Genomic DNA, 23,915 nt, shown 5'->3' on the forward strand with positions numbered 1-23,915 from the left:
AACCCCCCCCAAATTTGCTGCAATATTATGTTTGTATCTTTTGGCGTAACGGCTAAGGCTAACATTTTCTGGACCAGGGTTTGAGTCCCGGTTGGGACCACCCCCAAAATTTGCTGCAATGTTATGTATGGTAAAATAACAACCCCTTTCTCTGTCGCTCTCTCTAGGGGCAGTACCAGCCTTCAGACCTCCTGTGCCCAGAGACATATGTCTTTGTGCCTATAGAACGCTGCATCCCCAGCCTGGAGCAGACCCACTACGCACGCTTCAACCAGGACCCCAACGCAGGTACTGAAAACAACACAGCAACCTACAGTACACTACGAGCGCTATCCTACGGCACACTGACCTATATCAGTCATTCTTGTGGTCGGCAGTAGCCTCAAGGTTACAGAATTGGGCCAGTAGGCGGGTTGCTGCTTCCAATCCTCGGAGGAAATGTGGCTGCAGTGAGCCGGCAACCGGAGGGTTTCTGTCATCAAAATCTCAACTACCATTTACTGCCATTGTGCCTGTGTGTGAGGCACTTAACCGCTACAACTGGTTCGGTTTGGGAATAATATTAAGCACAAAAAAGGCACATTTCCAATTGACATTGGACAGTAATGTTTCATTGTATTCACAAGCTGTTATGGATGCGTGTGTGCTCAGATGAACCTGTGTGTGTGAGCCGAACCAAACTAATCCGAGTCTGATCGTGCAGTATGTTGAAACCTCTGGCTTAGCTCCAGACACTTAGCTTTCCCTGAACCCAGGTCAGTTTGTGTGCTGGCTCCACTGTGGTCAGACACTGTCATTATGGAAGACTCAGGGCTGCATCTCAAATGGCACCCTGTTCCCTACATAGTGCACTATGTAGGGAAAAGAGTGCCATTTGTGATGCAGATGCTGTTATTATTAACAGAATAATGATATCAGTGATAATAGCTGGGCCGACCAGCAGACGCCACAGCTGGGAGGGAGAGAGTGGAGAGGAGGAGAGGGAGAGAAAGAGGGTTCATTGCAGATAACTGCCGAGTGGGGTACTTGAAAGTACTCTCTCGCTCTTACTCACACATAATGATACACACACACTCCTCTCCCTGTTCTATCTATGTCCCGCTCTGCTGACTGTTTAGTTCTTTGTTGTTAAAGGAGCACACACACTCCTTTAAACTGTTTCTACCTCACCCCACACTTCTACCCCCACTGCCGGGTCTATAGTAATCCTCTCCAAAGCTATTTAGCTCTTCCAAGATGAGCCTGGCTCCGTTTAGGCGAGCCTCACCTCTAATCACTGATCTGGCTAAGTAAAAAACAGGCTAATATGTACAACTACCAGATCTTGAGATGGAGAGAAAATCCTCTAGAAACCATCCAGAAGAATTTGTCTCCAGTGTGTATGGCAGCCTGCAAGCGGAGAGAAAGAGAATCGCTGCATTTTCACGCACACACAGACAGTTGCTTAGGCTGTTTCCAATGTCTAACACACTAATAGAGTGTGGCGCAAGCGGTCACGTTGGTTTTGGCAGGCAGAGGTGTGCGTACTTTCCTGTGTGTGTGTGTGTGTGGCGCGCACGCAACTATCTCATTCATTCATTCATTTTTATTTAGCTACTCTGTTACATTTACCACTGTTTTCCAGGGAGTTTTGTGTGTGTGTGTGTGTGTGTGTGACTGTGTGCCAGGGTTTCCGTTAACTGGGAATTGCCGGCTTTTGGCAACAAATAAAAATAAATAATTTGCCGCCGGTCAAATTCTTTGGGAGAAATTATGGAAATACCAGTCGATGTAAATACATTTGATCGGTCAATTAGGTTCATTTGCATAATTTTGTGGCATTCAATTGGTTCGTGTCTATTTTTGTTAGTCGTCATTTATCTTATCGCACGTGCACAGCATATGCTACAGAGTCTAGTAGGCTATGAGCGGTATCAAATTAACTTCCTTCAAACTGCATGCAGAGACATAAAAATGGTATCCAAGAGTTCATCTGATTATGGGGAAGAAGATGAAGGGCATCATTGACAAAATCCCAAGGCATCCCTTTTAAGGATAATTTGTAAATAAGTCATTTTGACTGAACATATGGACTTATTACACAGTAAGTCTGACCACTCAAATGTCAATCATTGGTAAAGGTCTAAAGCAAGGTTATTAAAAAAATATTGATATATATACAGTTGAAGTCGGAAGTTTACATACACTTAGGGTGGAGCGATTAAAACCCGTTTTTCAACCATGCCACAAATTTCTTATTAACAAACTGTAGTTTTGGCAAGTCGGTTAGGACATCTACTTTGTACATGACACAAGTAATTTTTCCAACAATTGTTTACAGACAGATTATTTCACTTATAATTCACTGTATCACAATTCCAGTGGGTCAGACATTTACATACACTAAGTTGACTGTGCCTTTAAACAGCTTGGAAAATTCCCGAAAATTAAGTCATGGCTTTAGAAGCTTCTGATAGGTTAATTGACATAATGAGTCAATTGGAGGTGTACCTGTTGCTGTTTTTCAAAGCCTACCTTCAAATTCAGTGCCTCTTTTCTTGACATCATGGGAAAATCAAAAGAAATCAGCAAAGACCTCTACAAGTCTGGTTCATCCTTGGGAGCAATTTCCAAACGCCTGAAGGTACCACGCTCATCTGTACAAACAATAGTACGCAAGTATGAACACCATGGGGCCACGCAGCCGTCATACCGCTCGGAAGGAGACGTGTTCTGTCTCCTAGAGATGAATGTATTTTGGTGCGAAAAGTGCAAATCAATCCCAGAACAACAACAGGACCTTGTGAAGATGCTGGAGGAAACAGGTTCAAAAGTATCTATATCCACAGTAAAACGAGTCCTATATCGACATAACCTGAAATGCCGCTCAGCAAGGAAGAAGCCACTGCTCCAAAACCGTCATGAAAAAGCCAGACTACGGTTTGCAACTGCACATGGGGACAAAGATCGTACTTTTTGGAGAAATGTCCTCTGGTCTGATGAAACGAAAATAAAACTGTTTGGCCATAATGACCATCGTTATGTTTGGAAGAAAAAGAGGGAGGTTTGCAAGCCGAAGAACACCATCCCAAGCGTGAAGCCCAGGGGGTGGCAGCATCATGTTGTGGGGGTGCTTTGCTGCAGGACGGACTGGTGCACTTCACAAAATATGAAGAATGGAAAATTATGTGGATATACTGAAGCAACATCTCAAGACATCAGTCAGGAAGTTAACGCTTGGTCGCAAATGGGTCTTCCAAATGGACAATGACCCCAAGCATACTTCCAAAGTTGTTGCAAAATGGCTTAAGGACATCCTAGTCAAGGTATTGGAGTGGCTATCACAAAGCCCTGACCTCAATCCGATAGAACATTTGTGGGCAGAGCTGAAATATCGTGTGCGAGCAAGGAGGCCTAGAAACCTGACTCAGTTACACCAGCTCTGTCAGGAGGAATATGCCAAAAGTCACCCAACTTATTGTGGGAAGCTTGTGGAAGGCTACCCGAACCGTTTGACCCAAGTTAAACAATTGAAAGACAATGCTACCAAATACTAATTGAGTGTATGTATACTTCTGACCCACTGGGAATGTGATGAAATAAATAAAAGCTGAAAGAAATCATTCTCTCTACTATTATTCTGACATTTCACATTCTTAACTTCTTAGTGATCCCTTTCCGCGCCAATCCCATTAACAGGATTGATTTGACAACACCCAGTGAAATAGCAGCGCACCAAATTCAAAAACAGAAATACTCATAATTCATAAATCATACAAGTGTTATACAGCGGTTTAAAGATGAACTTCTTGTTAATCCAGCCACAGTGTCAGATTTCAAAAAGGCTTTACGGTGAAAGCAAACCATGCTATTATCTGAGGATAGCACCCCATCAAACATACACATGAAAATCATAATTCAACCCACCAGGCACAACACAAAAGTCAGAAATAACACACAATTCATGCTTTACCTTTGAAGATCTTCTGTTGGCACTCCAGTATGTCCATTAAACATCACAAATGGTCCTTTTGTTTGATTAATTATGTCGTTATGTCCCCAAAATGTCAATTTATTTGGCGCGTTTGATTCTGAAAATACACCGGTTCCAACTCGCTCAACATGACTACAAAGTATCTAATAAGTTACCTGTAAACTTGATCCAGACATTTCAAACAACTTTCCTAATACAACTTTAGGTATTTTTTTATGTAAATAATCGATACAATTTAAGACGGGATAAACTGTGTTCAATACAGGACGAAAACAAAGTGGAGCGTGCTTTCAGGTCACGCGCCTCTAACAAACAGTACACTTCACTCGACCCTCGTTCTGAACAGCAATACTTCTTCATTTCTAAAGACTGTTGACATCCAGTGGAAGCGATAGGAACTGCAAGCAAGTGCCTTAGAAATCTAGATTCCCGTTGAAAACCCATTGAAAGGAGAGTGACCTCAAATAGAAATATTCCTGGATGGTTTGTCCTCGGGGTTTCGCCTGCCAAATAAGTTCTGTTATACTCAGACATCATTCAAACAGTTTTAGAAACTTGAGTGTTTTCTATCCAAATATGCATATCCTAGCTTCTGGGCCTGAGTAGCAGGCAGTTTACTTTGGGCACACTTTTCATCCAGACGTGAAAATACCGCCCCCTAGCCCAAAGAAGTTAAAATAAAGTGGTGATCCTTATTGACCTAAAACAGGGAATTTTTACTAGGATTAAATGTCAGGAATTGTGAAAAACTGAGTTTTTAAATGTATTTGGCTAAGGTGTATGTAAACTTCCGACTTCAATTGTATATATACAGTACCAGTCAAAAGTTTGGACACACCTACTCAATCAAGGGTTTTACTTTATTTTTACTATTTTCTACATTGTAGAATAATTGTGAAGACGTCAAAACTATGAAATAACACATGGAATCATGTAGGAACCGAAATAGATTTTAGATTCTTCAAAGTAGCCACCCTTTGCCTTGACAGCTTTGCACACTCTTGGCATTCTCTCAACCAGCTTCACCTGGAATGCTTTTCCAACCGTCTTGAAGGAGATCCTACATATGCCGAGCACTTGTTGGCTGCTTTTCCTTCACTCTGCGGTCCCACTCATCCAAAAACATCTCAATTGGGTTGAGGTCGGGTGATTGTGGAGGCCAGGTCATCTGATGCAGCACTCCATCACTTTCCTTCTTGGTCAAATATACCTTACACACCCTTTACACAGTCATTGTCCTGTTGAAAAACAAATGATAGTCCCACTAAGCGTTTCAGTTCGCTGCAGCTAGCGACTGGAACGAGCTGCAACAAACACTCAAACTGGACAGTTTTATCTCAATATTTTCATTCAAAGACTCAGTCATGGACACTCTTACTGACAGTTGTGGCTGCTTTGTGTGTTGTATTGTTTTTTCTACCTTCTTGTCCTTTGTGCTGCTGTCTTTTCCCAATAATGTTTGTACCTTGTTTTGTGCTGCTACCATGTTGTCATGTTGTGTTGCTACCACACTGTGGTGTGTTGCTGCCTTGCTATGTTGTTGTCTTAGGTCTCTCTTTATGTAGAGTTGTGTTCTCTCTTGTCGTGATGTGTGTTTTGTCCTATATTTATGTTATTAATTGTATTTTTTATTTTTAATCCTAGCCTCCGTCCCCGCAGGAGGTCTTTTGCCTTTTGGTAGGCCGTCATTGTAAATAAGATTTTGTTCATAATTGACTTGCCTAGTTAAATAAAGGTTAAATAAAAAAATATTGAGAAAATTACACTAATTGGAGCCAATTACACTCACTGGAGTATCTGACATAGGATTTGAAAAATCACTCATGAATACGTTACCAGTGCAGCAAGTGCAACTTGCTTTCTTTTTCTTTATTTTGGTGACACTTTGTTTGGGTAGTCGATCTGTAGACGGACTACTGATGGTCATACTATCTGTAGATAAGCAACTGCTTGCTAAGGTTAGGGTAAGGTTTAGGGTTAGTAAAGAGTTACTGATAGTCCATTGGTAGATGCGCTACAGACTATCCAAATAAAGTGTTACCATTCATTTTTGCTGACCTTAAAGCAAAGGTTCCAATACAGCCGTTTTTATCTCAATATCAAATCATTTCTCTGTAAATAAAGGTTTGTTGGTCGCGTACACAGTTTAGCAGATGTTATTGCGGGTGCAGCGAAATGCTTGTTACTAGCTCCTTACAAGGCAGTAAAATGTCAAACAAGTACACAAATAATTAAAGTGTAAAAAATAAAAATAAAGTACAGAAAAAATACAAATCAAGAACATCAGGACAAATCCAATTAACAACCCAAATAGCACTGTAACAGTAATCAAAATACAATCTATATGTATGTACACCGAAATAATTTGCACACGATACCAAGGTTATTATAGCTTGTTCAACACTATCACTAGCTATCACTAGCTAACAGGGAAGAAATCTGAGGGCGAGCACGGCGCTTGACTGGGCCAAGCTAGAATACCTTGAAGTTTCTGGAGCCATTCGCAATCCACACCGACCGACTTGCGGACCGGTGACTGAGCCAATCTAGAGCAGCTTGATAATGGGGGTTGCCAATTTGCTTGGGAGGGGGTCCCTGGGCAAGAAAAGATTGAAGTCCCCTGCACCGAGTTACACTGAACAAACATGACCGACTGCCTTGACTTGGTATTATGTAGCAACATTTGAAATTGTGTTTTTTTTACGTTGGATAAAAGTAGTCTCAGAGCTAGAAAATGGTATATCATATACTGCAGCTGAGGAACATTGGGAAAGTCATTTTGCTTTTAAAATTGATAAACTTGTAACCCCACTTTTGAGAAAATGGCCCTTGAATGTTTTGGTACACCTACTGGAGAGCTCTTATTTGTCTACACCCATTCAGCATGGTTCACAGCCTCTTAAGCCTTAGTCCCACCCATCTCTTTAAGGAATCACATATAAGGCCATGTGGTAAACACACGCTTTATCAAAACAAATCTATGTTTATTTGTCACATGCACAGGTTACAGAAGGTGTAAACGGTACAGTGATAGTACTTGCATAGGAGCAATATCAAAAACAAAATGTCCAGATAATGTTTTATAAATATTTTATTGTTATTAGATGACGCTTACCCGACACACTTGGCTAAAATGATGGGTCATGTGAACGAAATGCTATAACCATCCCTCACTGTCTGGGTCCCTATTGTCTAGACATGTACACATGTTCATGAAATGCAATCGATGGCTGTAATCCCCCCAGACACACCTGGTAATTTGATGGATCATGTAATAATCCGGCCGAAGTGGAGTCTTTTGTTTAGATATGTAGCTAGCTAAACAATGAACCGGCATAACCCCAACTCATACTACTACCAATGCAAACATTGTCATAGCTGTATGACAGTATGTAACGCCAGTATGTAACTATCTCTTGACATTTTTCTCTCGGGGTATGTCTCTATAAGTTTGGCACATTCAGCCACTGGGATTTTTGCACATTCTTCAAGGCAAAACTGCTCCAGATCCTTCAAATTGGATGAGTTCCGCTGGTGTACAGCAATCTTTAAATCATACCACAGATTCTCAATTGGATTGAGGTCTGGGCTTTGAATAGGCCATTCCAAGACATTTAAATATTTCCCTTTGAACCACTCAAGTGTTGCTTTAGCAGTATGCTTAGGGTCATTGTCCTGCTTGAAGGTGAACCTCTGTCCCAGTCTCAAATCTCTGGAAGACTGAAACAGGTTTCCCTCAAGAATTTCCCTGTATTTAGCGCCATCCATCATTCCTTCTACTCTGACCAGTTTCCTAGTCCCTGCCGATGGAAAAACATCCCCACAGCATGATGCTGCCACCACCATGCTTCACTGTGGGGATGGTGTTCTCAGGGTGATGAGAGGTGTTGGATTTGCGCCAGACATAGTGTTTTCCTTGATTGCCGAAAAGCTCAATTTTAGTCTCATCTGACCAGAGTACCTTCTTCCATATGTTTGGGAAGTCTCCGCCTTTTGGTGAACAACAAACATGGTTGCTTATTTTTTTCTGGCCACTCTTCCGTAAAGCCTAGTTCTGTGGAGTGTACGGCTTAAAGTGGTCCTATGGACAGATACTCCAATCTCTGCTGTGGAGCTTTGCAGCTCCTTCAGGGTTATCTGTGGTCTCTTTGTTGCCTATCTGATTAATGCCCTCTTTACATTGTCCATCAGTTTTGTTGTTGTTGTGACATATTCTTTCCATTTTTTAATAATGGATTTAATGGGGATGTTCAAAGTTTCTGATATTTTTTTATAACCCAACCCTGATCTGTACTTCTCCACAACTTTGTCCCTGACCTGTTTGGAGAGCTCCTTGTTCTTCATAGTGCCGCTTTCTTGGTGATGCCCCTTGCATACATGAAGGGAACTCACGTGCGCAACGCCGTATGGTTAGTGAGAAAGTCCATATTGCAAATGTAAGCTTCCTTACTAGACGTCCGACTACGTCCGATAAATCCGCGGACGGCGTCGGGCCGCTCACAGGGGCCAGATCTTCCAGGAAGTCATCGAACGGAGTCTCTCGGACCTTCCGTTTCCGTTTAACCTCTCTGGCGCATCTAGCACGCTTCTGTCTATAACATGAGCTGGTCAGTATGTGTAGGTAATCATATTTAACCTCTCTGGGGTATGTGGGACGAACTCGTCCCACCTACGTAACAGCCACTGAAATCCAGTGGCGCGATTTTTGAATCGTTTGAAATACTATTACTTCAATTTCTCAAACATATGACTATTTTACAGCTATTTAAAGACAAGAATCTCGTTAATCTAACCACACTGTCCGATTTCAAAAAGGCTTTACAACGAAAGCAAAACATTAGATTATGTCAGCAGAGTGCCCAGCCAGAAATAAGCAGACACCCATTTTTCAAGCTAGCATATCATGTCACATAAACCCAAACCACAGCTAAATGCAGCACTAACCTTTTATGATCTTCATCAGATGACATACCTAGGACATTGTGTTATACAATACATGCATGTCTGTTCAATCAAGTTCATATTTATATCAAAAAACAGCTTTTTACATTAGCATGTGACGTTCAGAAAAAGCATAACCCCCGCAAACTTCCGGGGAATTTACTAACAGTTTGCTAAATTACTCACTGAACGTCACATGCTAATGTAAAAAGCTGTTTTTTGATATATGAACTTGATTGAACAAAACATGCATGTATTGTATAACATAATGTCTTAGGAGTGTCATCTGATGAAGATCATCAAAGGTTAGTGCTGCATTCAGCTGTGGTTTGGGTTTATGTGACATTATATGCTAGCTTGAAAAATGGGTGTCTGGTTATTTCTGGCTGGGTACTCTGCTGACATAATGTAATGTTTTGCTTTCGTTGTAAAGCCTTTTTGAAATCGGACAGTGTGGTTAGATTAACGAGAGTCTTGTCTTTAAAATGGTGTAAAATAGTCATATGTTTGATAAATTGAAGTAATAGCATTTCTAAGGTATTTGAATAACGCGCCACGGGATTCCACTGGCTGTTGAGTAGGTGGGACGATTTCGTCCCACATACCCTAGAGAGGTTAACCACTCAGCCCCTATCCAGATGGTCACCCACCGTCACAATCTTCGCTCTCTCCTCTTCTATCCTATAATCTCTCCTGCCAAATCCTTCTTCCTTCTGTCTTCTGATTCTCCCTCTTCGACCCTACTCCTCCCTTTCCGCATCCTATGACTCTCACTGTCTCCTTTCTTCCAGGCCGGATCGGCCTTCCACTCCTGCTCCGTGGCTGAGTGACTCATTGCTAGCCTACAGAACAGGGCTGTGGGCAGCTGAGCGAAAATGGAGGAAAACTAAACTTTTAAAGGACCTATCATCCTTTCACTCCCTTCTCTCCACCTTCTCTTCCTCTGTATCAGCTGCTAAAGCTACTTTCTACCACGCTAAATTTCAAGCTTCTGCCTAACCCTAAGAAATGCTTTTCCACCTTCTCCTCCCTCCTTAATCATCCACCCCTTCCCTCCTCCCTCTCTGCGGACAACTTTGTCAACCACTTTGAAAAAAAAGTTGACGACATCCGCTACTCATTCACTCAGCTATTGAGTCCACTGGTCTCACTCACACAGAACTACCCTACGCCTTGACCTCTTTCTCCCCTCTCCAGATGACATGCTGCGACTAGTGAGGTCTGGCCACCCGACAACTTGCCCGCTCAACCCCATCCCCTCCTCCAGATTATCTCTGGAGACCTTCGCCCATTCCTCACTTCCCTCATCAACTCCTCCCTGACCACTGGCTGCGTCCCCTCTGACTTTAATTTATTTTCTTTCCAAAACACTTGAGCGTGCTGTCTCTGATCAACTTTCTCGTTATCTTTCTCAGAACAATCGTCTTGACCCTAACCAGTCAGGCTTCAAGATGGGTCACTCAACCGAGACTGCTCTTCTCTGGGTCACGGAGGCTCTCCGCACTGACAAAGCTGACTCTCTCTCCTCTATTCTCATCCTCCTAGATCTATCCGCTGCCTTTGACACTGAACCATCAGATCCTCCTCTCCATCCTCTCAGGGCTGGGCGTCTCAGGCTATGCACACTCTTGGATTGCATCCTACCTGGCAGGCCGCTCCTACCAGGTGACGTGGAGAGGATCTGTGTCTGCACCATGTGCGCTCTCTACTGGTGTCCCCCAGGGCTCAGTTCTTAGGCCTCTTCTCTCTATACACCAAGTCACTCGGCTCCGTCGTATCCTCACATGGTGTCTCCTATCATTGCTATGCGGATGACACTCAACTACCTTTCTCATCCCCCCCCCTTCTGAAACCCATGTGGCGACACGCTTCTCTGCGTGCTTGGCAGATATCTGAACTTGGATGTCGGCCTACCATCTCAAGCTCAACCTCGACAAGATGGAATTGCTCTTTCTCCCGGGGAAGGCCTATCCGCTCAAAGACCTCCATCACGGTTGACAACTCCAGTGTCACCCTCCCAGAGTTCAAAGAACCTTGGCGTGACCCTGGACAACACTGTGTCGTTCTCTGCAGATATTAAAGCAGTGACCCGCTCCTGTAGGTTCATGCTCTACAACATCCGTAGAGTACGACACTACCTCACGCAGGAAGTGCCACAGGTTCTAATCCAGACACTTGTCCTCTCCCGTCTGGCCTACTGCAACTCGCTGTTGGCTGGGCTCGCCGCTTGTGCCATCAAACCCCTTCAACTTATCCAGAACGCAGCAGCACGCCTGGTTTTCAACTTTCCCAAGTTCTCTCATGTCACCCCGCTCCTCCTCACACTCCACTAGCTGAAGCCGCATCCACAACAAGACCACAGTGCTTACCTACGGAACAACAAGAAGAACTGCCCCTCCCTACCTTCAGCTATGCTCAAACCCTATTCCCCAATCCGAGTACTCCAATCTGCCACCTCAGGTCTCTTGGCCCTCCCACCCCTAGTGGGAAGGCAGCTCCCTCTCAGCCAAGTCCAAGCTGTTCTCTGTCCTGGCACCCCAATTGTGGAACCATCTTCCCCCTGAAGCTAGGACAGCAGAGTCCCTGCCCATCTTCCAAAAACATCTGAAACTCTGCCCATCTTCCAAAAACATCTGAAACCCTACCTCTTCAAACAGTATCTTAAATAATCCTCCTCCTCACCTCGACCCACCCCCAAAAATACAAATACAAATAAAATAAACACAACCTGCACTTGCACTTGACCCCCCAACCCCCTTCTAGGTCTGACTCTACTGACAGCTACCTTATTGAGGAACATTTTACTTTCTATACCTCTATGTGGTTGTCCCACCTAGCTATCTGTTTTAAGATGAATGCACTAAGTCGCTCTGGATAAGTGGCTAAATGGCTCTGGATACGTCTGCTAAATGGCTAAAATGTAAAAATGCAACAATAACAAGTAGCCACCGTAGCAGACAGCCTAGTAGCAGACGCAAATACAGCTATTATGGAAATTCATGAGCTGGAGCATATTGTTAGCTCTGACCATAGAAGCAGATTACTAACTCATTCTAGCTTAAGATCACGGATATGAGAGAAGTGAACTTGTGATTGTTTCCCAGTGACTCTAAAAGAAAGAACATTATTTTCTCTCTTATGGGATAAGAGTTCCATGCAGAGAGCGGAAAGACATTGTCATTGAAGACAGTTTAGTGCTCGAGTCGCTGGTTTATTTAGTTAAACGGGACTGAATTGAAATAACTTTTCTTTTGACAATTTTATTTGTGACCTAGTTGCAGGTTATCTGATAATCAAAGGTTGGTTATCCACAAGGTCATGGATGGTTGACTATTTGATTATTTCACCAACTTGTATTGAATTATTCTGGTATTAGTTATTGAAGGTCAGTGTGAGAAATACTTTGTTACACCTTGCTGAATACTCTGTGGTTTTGAGAAGGCTACTGTTGGATTTGAGTGTTATAATGCTGATTGTTTGGGAAACCAATCCACTGCTCGTTATTGTTTTCATTGAGTGTTATCAGTCAGAAGCTTTACTGTTGTTTTTTTGTTTTGCTGATTTGACTGTCAAGACTCAACCATACCACTGCTCCTAGTGGATGCAGATTGTTCATGTGAAACATTCTATAATTATAAAATAATAATTAAAGAAACTGGTACACTTCATGTGAATTGATGGAATTAAATCAAACAATCCTAAATGTTTATCTGGACTCACCGTGTGGATTGATTTAATAGAGAACATACCATTGCACTCTTACACACACACACAGACACACACACACACACACACACATGATAATCCCCCTCTCTCTCTCCATGTGTCTGACTTCCTATGTGTCTGGCTCACGTCCTCTTATCAGTCTCTCTGTCTCTAACTGGTTGTCAGAGGTACTTTAGTTGTGCTCATCACAAGTGCCACTAACTAGGTCTGGCTCTAACACTAATGCTCTCATCCTGAGTGGATCATTAAATCCTTCTGTTCTGAGAGAGATCACTCCACCTCTTCTTTCCTCTTCTCTCCAAATCCCCTGTTAGAGCTGAGATGAGAGTGATGGAGAGGAAAGATGGAAGTACTTAGTGAATTAGGCTTAGAGCTATTTTAATGAGTGAGACATTTGGTTTTAGTCTGAATCTGTGGCACCTCTGCGTTATTAACATCCCTATAGATACATCATCTTGTATTGATCAATGTTGATGAAACAGACCACACTGGATCCACAAATCAATTCTGTATGCTGCTTTCTTGGCCAGGGCTCACTCAAAAGAGATGTCAATCTCAATGTGACTTCCCTGGTTAAATAAAGAATACATTAATAAAAACGGTTGTCAAAGCCCCGGAGCTCCTTGTCTCGGTCCTGACCCCTCACTCCAGAGACACTACCCAATTTACCGCTGACCTCTAACCTGGAAGAAGTTTGCCCTCTCCGCAGACCCATGTCAGTGGACGTCCGGTGGTCCTGACGGACCGTGGGGGTCTGGAGCCGCTCACCAGGCAGGAGCCCTGGAGGAGAGAGGAATGGATGTAGGGAACGAGTGAGCGAACGAGGGAAGGAGGACTGGGGAAAGATTTGTTTATAAGCGGAGCGGATGTTTGGATTGTCTGATGGAGGAAGGGAGAGAAGGAGAGACCTGGTTTCCTCTCTTGTGACAGCTCTGCTCAGTGTTATTGGCAAGGTTAATTGGGCAGCTAAAAGCCTCAGCCTCTCTATCCTCCAGCTCTGTTTATGACTGTCTGGATGCGTCCCAAATGGCACCATATTCCCTACAGTGCACTATATAGGGAATAGAGTACCACGCTGTTTTATAGTCCCTCTGTTTTTGCTCTCCTCTGGGGGAAATACCCTGTACGCTCCATTCTGCTGTCAGCTCTGTGATGGACATGCTCAGGAATGTCTGTGTCCCTGTTAACAGAGCTCCATTTCGCTTTTCAGTGCCAGATAGCATGATGCTAACAGAGCTCCAACCTGTCCTCAAGGCCAAAAAAGAGTGCTCACACAAATTTCGGTCTTTATGTCCTGAATACAAAGCGTTATGTTTGGGGCAAATCCAACACAACGCATCACTGAATACCAGTCTTCATATTTTTGATGCATGGTGGTGGCTGTATGCCAAGAGTGTGCAAAGCTGTCTTCAAGGCAATGGGTGGCTACTTTGAAGAATCTAAATATGAAATATATTTTGATTTGTTTAACACTTTTTTTGCTTATTACATGATTCCATATATGTTATTTCATAGTTTTGATGTCTTCACTATTATTCTACAATGTAGAAAATAGTAAAAATAAAGAAAAGTCCTTAAACGAGTAGGTGTCCGAACTTTTGACTGGTACTGTATATCAGCTTAAATCTATGGCAAGACTTGAACATGGCTGTGTAGCAATGATCAATAACCAACTTGATAGAGCTTGAAGAATTTTTTTATGAAAAATGTGCAAATATTGTACAATCCAGGTGTGCAATGCTCTTAGACTTACCCAGTAATCACTGCCAAAGGTGATTCTATCATGTATTGACTCAGGGGTGTGAATACTTATGTAACTGAGATTTCTGTATTTCTAAACATTTCTAAAAACATGTTTTCACTTTGTCATTATGGGGAATTGTGTGTAGATGGGTGAAGAAAATACATCTATTTTAATCAATTTTGAATTCAGGCTTTAACAGAAAATATGGAAGTCAAGTGTTATGAATACTTTCTGAAGGCACTGTAACTTGTTTACTCTTATGAAGCCACTGGCGTAAATATTCAAGTTGTGAGATATTGCTGATTTGTTTTTCGTTTCAAAAGTTGAGGCTGATATGTAATAGATTTCACAAATCAGCATTTTTAGAAGAGATGAAAACAACTGAGTGTTTAAATAAAACATGATGCAAAACTGTGGATTTAATAATATATCACTCAAAATATAAATATCCCCCTGTAGTAGAGGAAGAGAGGGAAAGAAATAAGTTGGGAGCCCAAGGGCATTTTCCAATTCCTCCCTTTTTCTCATTAAACCCACGTGGAAATATTATTTAATAAAATGTTGTGCTGAACTGTGGAAGAAACAAATCTTGACTAAAGTCAGAAACCATCCAGTGGGTCATTATTGGCCACACTTTATTTGTGCATTCAGGTCCCCCTCTATCCTCCTCTTCTCTGCGCCTTTAATAATTAACATGAAGACTGGATTTGAAGCATTAACTATATCATATTGATTGACTAAGGTGGTCCTTCTCCTCGTACTCCTTAGCTCCGCTTCTTTATAATTTTCATCATTGAGTGTGAATGGATCTGAAGCATTGTTAGGGTTCTCTGTGTCTGGATCACGTTGGTAAACTAATGCCCTACAAGTGGAGAAGTAAGTGGGCAGTTTATCAAAAGCTAACTCCAGTCGTCGTTGTGGAACTGAGCAACAGAATGTAGAAAGTAAAAGTCAAGAGGCAGAAGTCCAATGATGCATGGTCATGTCAACACTATATAATAGTAGTATTGTCCGTCTGTTTATCTCTCTCCCCCTCTCATCTCGTCTCATAACTCTTCAGCTGGAGAGCAGAAACGGGCTTATTTGGGTGTATATTTTTAGGAATTCATTTAAAATTGGAGCAATAAGAGAACACACACAGTCCATACGCCACCCTCAGCTGGGAACCACATGTGCCTAGCTCTAGTTTGGAGAGTAAAGTAATGGAGAGTGGGCGGGAGGCTTTTTTTTGTCTATTAATAACAATCATAACTCTCCTTCTGTTTCGCTCATTTGTCGCCACGTGGCTGCACTGCCTGTTTGGAATCACCGTGTTTATTTTCTCCCTCCTGGCTGACCCTACAGTGCGTGGCTGGACGGTCAGTCTACTTCACATCCTGATAGGGAAACGGCTATTGGTGTTCTACTGATTGATAGACAGATTTGGGCCCTCAAAGTGTACGGGTTGTACTGTATTGACCTGATTCCGCTTAGTGTAGAGATACACTAAGCGTGCACAATTCAGACTTTCACATTCATTGATGTCAAAGGGAGACATGCACAGGAGTAAAAACAAGTTGGGCTTTTAAGTCGGAATATGGCCCTTAATGTGTATGTAGAAAGGTAAACCCAGGTGACATGATATTCCCCAATGCCCTGTGCCGCCTCTCTGACTGTTGGCACTATTGTGTGCTAGCTGGCACGGCTCTTCACCACTGGAGAATGGATTGTGCGTCGAGGTGTGTGGACCAGGGGTTACCTACCTCTTCACCCTTTTTTCCACCCAAATCTGCAAGGACCATTTTTAGTGCTTTCTTCACTGCTCTTCGGGAACTCACTGTCAGCCTTTGACTGAGCAACTAGTTTCGCAAGCCGGGCCAGGAGTGAGGCCTTGTAAACAACCCAAAGTCAGACCAACACACCTCCATTGCTCTAGGTTAGGGGAATTGGGGCTGGGGAGATGATGATGATAATACATGGGATTTAAAAAAGCACACTGTACTGCAAGAGTAAAAAAAACAAGAATAACAAGAAATCCACATTTTATTACATTACAGCCTTATTCTAAAATGTATTAAATATTGTTTTCCCCTAATCAATCTACACACACTACTCCATAATGACAAAGCAAAAACAGGTTTGTTGAAGCACATTTGGCAGCGATTACAGCCTCAAGTCTTTTTTTGGTATGAAGCTACACGCTTGGCACACCTGTATTTGGGGAGTTTCTCCAATTTCTTCTCTGCAGATCCTCTCGGGCTCTGTCAGGTTGGATGGGGAGCGTTGCTGCATTCAGAGACTGGTCCCGAAGCTACTACTGCGTTTTCTTAGCTTAGGGTTGTTGTCCTGTTGTGGAAGGTGAATCTTCGCCCTAGGCTGAGGTCCTGAGCACTCTGGAGCAGGTTTTTATCAAGGATCTCTCTGTACTTTGCTCTGTTCATCTTTGCCTCGATCCTGACTAGTCTCCCAGTCCCTGTCGCTGAAAACCATCCCCACAGCATGATGCTGCCACCACCATGCTTCACTGTAGGGATGGTGCCAGGTTTCCTCCAGATGTGACACTTGGCATTCAGGCCAAAGAGTTCAATATTGGTCACATCAGACCAGAGAATGTTTTTTATCATGGTCTGAGTTTTTAGGTGCCTTTTGACAAACTGGAAGGGGGCTGCCATGTGCCTTTTTACTGAGGATTGGCTTCCATCTGGCCACTCTACCGTAAAGGCATTGGTGGAGTGCTACAAAGATGGTTGTCCTTCTTGAAGGTTCTCCCATCTCCATAGAGGAACTCTAGAGCTCTGTCAGAGTGACCATTTGGTTCTTTGTCACCTCCCTGACCAAGGCTCTTCTCCCCTGATTGCTCAGTTTGGCTGGGCAGCCAATTCTAGGATGAGTATTGGTGGTTCCAAACTTCTTCCATTTAAGAATGATGGCCAGTGTGTTCTTGGGGACCTTCAAAGCTGCAGAAATTGAATGGTACCCTTCCCCAGATCTGTGCCTCAACACAATCCTGTCTCGTAGCTCTACGGACAATTCCTGCATCCTCATGGCTTGGTTTTTGCTCTGACATGCACTGTGGGACTTTATATAGACAGATGTGCCTTTCCAAATCATGTCCAATCAATTGAATTTACCTCAGGTGGATTCCAATCAAGTTGTAGAAACATCTCCAGGATGGTCAATGAACACAGGATGCACCTGAGCTCAATTTCCAGTCTCATAGCAAAGGGTCTGAATACTTATGTAAATAAGGTATTTGTGTAGATTTGAGTTTTTTTATTATTATTTTTTTTTTTTTACTTAATCCGGTTTTGAATAAGGCTGTAACGTCACAAAATGTGGAAAAGTTAAGGGTTTCTGAATACTTTCTGAATGCACTGTAGTTAAGCTAATTGGCTTTTATTTCTATTTAAATTAATTAGAGCTGAGTAAGGCTAAGTTGAGGGGAAAGCCAGACGGTACCAGTGGTATTTGAGTCTGATTTTGAAAGTAGCTAGAGTCAGAGTTGTGGGTGACTGGAGGGAGAGAGTTCAAGAGTTTGGGGGCAGCGGTGCTGAATGCAGAGTCTTGTTTTGGGCTGGTTAGTAATCCAGAGTCGGAGTGGAGACAGCGGGAGGGTGTGTGTGGAGGATGTCTGAGTGGTATGAGGGGGTAAGGCCATGGAGGGTGAGGAGTAGGATCTTATAGGTGACGTGGAATTTGACTGGGAGCCAGTGAAGGTGATGCAGAGTGGAGGTGATGCGTTCTCAGTGTGTGAGGACACTGACAGTTGCTGGACACCCCAAATAGGACTCCATTGCAGTAGTCAAGACGTGACAAAGGCATGTATGAGGGTCTCCACTACCGGATTTTTGAGGGATGATCGGAGTTATGTATGCGTTTGTTCTAATGGTTCCTGGATTCCTTGAACAATTATCCATGCTTTAACAACCTGTCCATGCCAACAGAGGTGTATGAGAACGAATGTGTTTGTATGTCTACGTTTAGATATGTCTTGTGATTGGATTGAGCCTTACCCTGGGGCCTGTTCATAAGGATGTAACAGAACGTTACAGTTCCACTTTAAAGAAGTACAACTTATAAAGGCTTTATATAGCTATGCTTCACAATTCATCAAAGCGTTTACCATATTGTATAAATGGTGTGTAAAGAGTGACACAAAATTCCCACTAGGGTAAATTGCCAAATGTGATGACATGTTTACACACCATTTATAGAGTATTACATACGCTTATAGATATGTGAAGCATTTATGTAGTGCTTACGAAGCCTTTATGTATGTTATATACAGCCTTTATAAGTTGTACTTCCTTTTAAAGTGGGTCCAACGTTCCAATAGAAATGTATCGGGTAGATCAGATAGGATTGAGTTTAATAGCGGGAACCGGGTTACCCGAGATTTGCCGCCCAAACAAACTCCTGTTTCCCGTGATAACTGCGAGAAACCAGTCAATTATAATACATTTTTTCTATGATCAGCATTACGTGAAATTGAACTGTTAAATTATATCCAATGCCTTCTCTGCTCTATCTGCATGATCAATCAACACTGAGGGTGGGGACAGACTGCGCATCTCAGAATGGAGCACAGTTCACAATGCATGCATCATCTCATCAGCTGGTAACTTTTTTTATTCTGACAGGTATAGCCTATGCTACAGTAATATTAGGCCTAATACAGCTGAATGATAAATTAATATAAATGTGCGTCTAATTTACACATTTCCATCTGGCTTTCGGGGTTACCTTATTTTTTAATTGTAAAGATCATAAACAGTATCACTCGAATATTGTTACTTTAAATCAGTGCGCACCCAAGCACTCGGTCTTTCTCTCTCTCCATCAAGTGCATTCAAATTGCATTTAAAATACACTAAACAAAAATATAAATGCAACATGCAACAATTTCAAAGATTTTACTGAGTTACAGTTCATATAAGGAAATGTCAATTGAAATAGATTCATTAGGCCCTAATCTATGGATATCACATGACTGGGAATACAGATATGCATCTGTTGGGCACAGATACTGTACCTTAAAATAAAAGGTAGGGGCGTGGATCAGAAAACCATTTAGTATCTGGTGTGACCACCATTTGCCTCATGCAGTGTGACACATCTTCTTCACATAGAGTTGATCAGGCTGTTGATTGTGGCCTGTGGAATGTTGTCCCACTCCTCTTTAATGGCTCGAACTAGAACAAACTGTCGTACACATCGATCCAGAGCATCCCAAACATGCTCAATGGGTGACATGTCTGGTGAGTATGCAGGCCATGGAAGAACTGGGACATTTTCAGCTTCCAGGTATTGTGTACAGATCTTTGACATGGGATCGTGCCTTATCATGCTAAAACATGGGGTAGTGGCGGTAGATGAATGGCACGACAATGGGCCTCCGTATCTCGTCACGGTATCTCTGCATTGAAATTGTCATCGATAAAATAGATATTGTGTTCGTTGGCTGTAGCTTATTCCTGCCCATACTATAACCCCACCGCCACCAGGGGGCAATCTGTTCGCACCATTGACATCAGCCAACCGCTGGCCCACAAAACGCCATACACATTGTCCGCCATCTGCCTGGCACAGTTGAAACTGGGATTAATCCGCGAAGAGTATGGTTCTCCAGCATGCCAGTGGTCATCGAAGGTGAACATTTGCCCACTGAAGTTGGTTACGAAGCCGGCCTAAAGTCAGGTCAAGACCCTGGTGACAAAGGTCACGCAGATGAACTTCCCTGAGACAGTTTCTGACAGTTTGTGCAGAAGGTCTTTGGTTGTGTAAACCCACAGTTTCATCAGCTGTCTGGGTGGCTGGTCTCAGACAGTCCCGCAGGTGAAGAATCCGCATATGGCGGTCCTGGGCTGGCGTGGTTGCACGTGGCCTGAGGTTGTGTTGCTGGTTGAACGTACTGCCAAATTCTCAAAAATTATGTTGGAGGCGGTTTATTGAAGAGAAGTTAACATTCAGTTATCTGGCAACAGCTCTGGTGGACATTCTTGCAGTCAGCATGCCAATTGCACGCTCCCTCAAAACTTCAGACATATTTGGCATTGTGGTGTGACAAAATGGCACACTTTAGAGTGGCCTTTCATTGTTCCCAGCACAAGGGACACCTGAAATAAGCTTTTTATGCATATGGACAATTTCTGGGATCTTTTATTTCAGCTCAAACATAAGACCAACACTTTACATGTTGTGTTTATATATTTTTGTTCAGTTTAGATGATCCCGTTCAAGATTATTGGACAGTTCACTGTTTTCTTGCGCATTTACGCACCTGCTCTGCGCTGGCCCCTCTCCTCCTTAGCTCCTGCTAGGCTAGAATAGCTTGTTGGAAATTTTAGCATTTCTTATACTAATAGACTATTCGAGGAGGGATGCAAGTTTGCCCTTGTTTGTTGAAAGTTAAATGAAGCAGCCAAAAGAGTTTGAAAGAAGAGAGAGAACATGCGATGGCGATAGGCTAAAGCAAGTAAGCAATTTAGTCAGACCCATGAACATTCAACCCTCGTGAAGAGAAGCCAAAGCCATCTGCATCTTTTTCTAGTCCTATATTATTCAATCATGTAATTACAATGAAGATAAGGACAAGGAAACATATTTCATTTAACGATTGAGAGCGAAGAAGAAATAAAGGAACAATAGATGGAAGAGTAGGTAATACGCACAACATGGTTATTCCAGTCCATATAATACAATACAGTAGGCCTACAGTAATAGTCCCCACTCAAAGTTTACTGAAGCTTGTTTAATTTATTTTTCCCGAAGAGAGCATAGGCTACATCTATGGGCTTTTATGTTTTCTGTTGTGCGGTATAGCTGTTATATGTAGCCTATTAGATGATGGCACAATCATTTGTGATATTTTGGGCTAGGGCTCATCTCGCTCAGGTAGCATCAGGCTTGAATTTGCATGCCTATCAAAGCTCTTATCCAGACATATTTCAAATGTCCTGCCCACGGGCCCCTGGCGCTATCAGGACCACATCAGACTATGATTTCCTAGTTGGGCCATGGGGTGGGGGCTTTTCAATGGGTTGGTTCTGGTGGTGTTGAAACTGAATCTGATGGAAACTGAATGGCACACGATTCTGTCCGATAGTTTTATGCTTTAGAATGACACTTCTGGTTTTGGCTGGAAATCCCAGGGAGGAAAGTGATTTGATTTATTCTCTGGATGAAACAATTGTAAAATACCGGGAAAATATTCAACCTGTAGTGAGATAGAATATGGAATCAATCATCTCGGCTCAATTCAGTCTATTTCTATCTGCAATGTTCAGAACGTTTCACATCACTGAATTCACCACTGCTCTGTCTTTCTGTCCAGGTGATACACACGTACTGAAGGACCTGGGTCGTGCTCTGGTGCTGTACAGACGGACGGTCATGCCCTACGCCGCCTACGCCCGCAAACGCAAGGGCTCCAACGACGAGATGGAGGTGGCGCAGTACGCTGGCCTGGTGGGCCAGGTCTGCGCTGAGAGGATCCTGCTATACCGGGCGTAACCCACTGGGGGCACCACCGCCACCCTGCACCTTGATCCACTCATGTCTCTCTCTGTCCCGCTGTCTTTGTAAGTGCTTTCCGCTGCTTCACTCTACAATAGCCTCACCAAGTTTAGCTCTACTACACATAGGCCGAACCAACACATTCAAGTATGTACCTGCATTCAGAAAGAATTCACACCCCTTCACTTTTTTCACATTTTGTTGTGTTACAGCCTGAATTTTAAATGGATTATATTGAGATTGTGTCACTGGCCTACACATAATACCCCAGAATGGAATTATGTTTTTAGAAATGTTTACAAATGAATAAAAAATGAAAAGCTGAAATGTCTTGAGTATTCAACCCCTTTGTTATGGCAAGCCTAAATAAGTTTAGAAGTAGAAATGTGCATAACAAGTCACATACTAATTTGCATGGACTCTGTGTGCAATAATGTGTTTAACACTCAAACCGCTGGGCCTGGAGGGACCAATTTTCAAGCTAATGAGCAGTCATTCTGACTGCAACATTCTAACAGTATAATTAATACATTTCATATACAGTATGCTATCGCAAAAATAATCATTTTGGTTGCGTTTATGAAGGCTTTGGGTAAAAAAAAATCTAATAACACAATAGCATTTTGATTAGTTTGTTACTGTAGGCCAGTCAAGATCACTTTCGCAGTCAAAAAGCAAGCGGAGATCTAACGCTCAGAATTTTCTTAAAACATGACTTAAAACATGAACCTAATAAAAACAGTTGTGTAGGAATGAAGTCTGTGCAGTAGGCCTAGTCCATTATCACAGCATAATGGCTATATGTCTGGCCTGCCAATATTGTTCTTCTCAGACCATATTATATTTCAAAACTCAAGCTTTGATAACAAAATAAATCATTTGGTGTAGCAAGGCACATCTGAGCATGAATTTAAATATATTTTTCAAATAATTTGCTTTTTTATTGTACCAAAAGTATTATGGACACCTGCTCGTCGACCATCTCATTCCAAAATAATGGGGATTAATATGGAGTTGGTCCCCACTTTGCGGCTATAACAGCCTCCACTATTCAGGGAAGGCTTTCCACAAGCTGTTGGAACATTGCTGTGAGGACTTTCTTCCATTCAGCCACGAGCATTAGTGAGGTCGGACAATGATGTTGGGCGATTAGGACTGGCTCTCAGTCGGCGTTCCAATTCATCCCAAAGGTGTTCGATGGGGTTGAGGTCAGGGCTCTGTGCAGGCCAGTCAAGTTCTTCCACACCGATCTCGACAAACCATATCTGTATAGGCCTTGCTTTGTGCATGGGGGCATTGTCATGCTGAAACAGGAACGGGCCTACCCCAAACTGTTGCCACAAAGTTGCCAGCACAGAATCGTTGAGAATGTCATTGTAAGCTGTAGCATTAAGATTTCCCTTCACTGGACCTAGGCGGACCATGAAAAACATTATTCCTCCACCAAACTTTAGTTGGCACTATGGATTTAGGCAGGTATTGTTCTCCTGGCATCCACAAAAATCCAGATTAATCCGTCGGATTGCCTGATGGTGAAGCGTGATTCATCACTCCAGAGAACGCGTTTCCACTGCTCCAGAGTCCAATAGCAGCGAGTTTTACCACTTCAGCCGACGCTTGTTGTTGCGTATGGTGATCTTAGGCTTGTGTGGAAACAGTTCTTGTGCTGACGTTGCTTTCAGAGGCAGTTTGGAACTCAGTAGTGAGTGTTGCAACCTAGGACAGGCGATTTTTACGTTCTTCAGCACTCGGTGGTCCCGTTCTGGGAGCTTGTGTGGCCTACCACTTCACAGCTGAGCTGTTGTTGCTCCTAGACGTTTCCACTTCACAATAACAGCACTTACAGTTGACCAGGGACAGAAATTTGATGAACTGACTTGTTGGAAAGGTGGCATCCTATGACGGTGCCAGGTTGAAAGTCACTGAGCTCTTTAGTAAGGACATTCTACTGTCAATGTTTGTTTATGGAGAGCTGTGTGCTCGATTTTATACACTTGTCAGCAACGGGTGTGTCTGAAATATCCAAATCCACTAATT

The 23,915-nt window shown here is 42.8% G+C and overlaps 1 protein-coding gene across 3 annotated transcripts in view; it reads left to right on the forward strand.

Annotated features, from left to right (window-relative positions):
- ate1 (arginyltransferase 1) overlaps nucleotides 1–22,131 on the forward strand; it is a 226,021-nt gene extending 203,890 nt beyond the window's left edge. For all 3 annotated transcript variants that reach the window (XM_029753413.1, XM_029753415.1, XM_029753414.1), the window contains 2 exons: nucleotides 168–288; nucleotides 21,697–22,131. In XM_029753413.1, coding sequence (XP_029609273.1) covers nucleotides 168–288; nucleotides 21,697–21,875 — 300 coding nt within the window. In that variant the 3' untranslated portion in view covers nucleotides 21,876–22,131. The remainder of the gene's footprint in view (nucleotides 1–167; nucleotides 289–21,696) is intronic.
- Nucleotides 22,132–23,915: the final 1,784 nt, after the last annotated feature.

The sequence above is a fragment of the Salmo trutta genome, chromosome 5 (assembly GCF_901001165.1).
Source record: "Salmo trutta chromosome 5, fSalTru1.1, whole genome shotgun sequence".
In the NCBI taxonomy this organism is placed as follows: Eukaryota; Metazoa; Chordata; class Actinopteri; order Salmoniformes; family Salmonidae; genus Salmo; species Salmo trutta.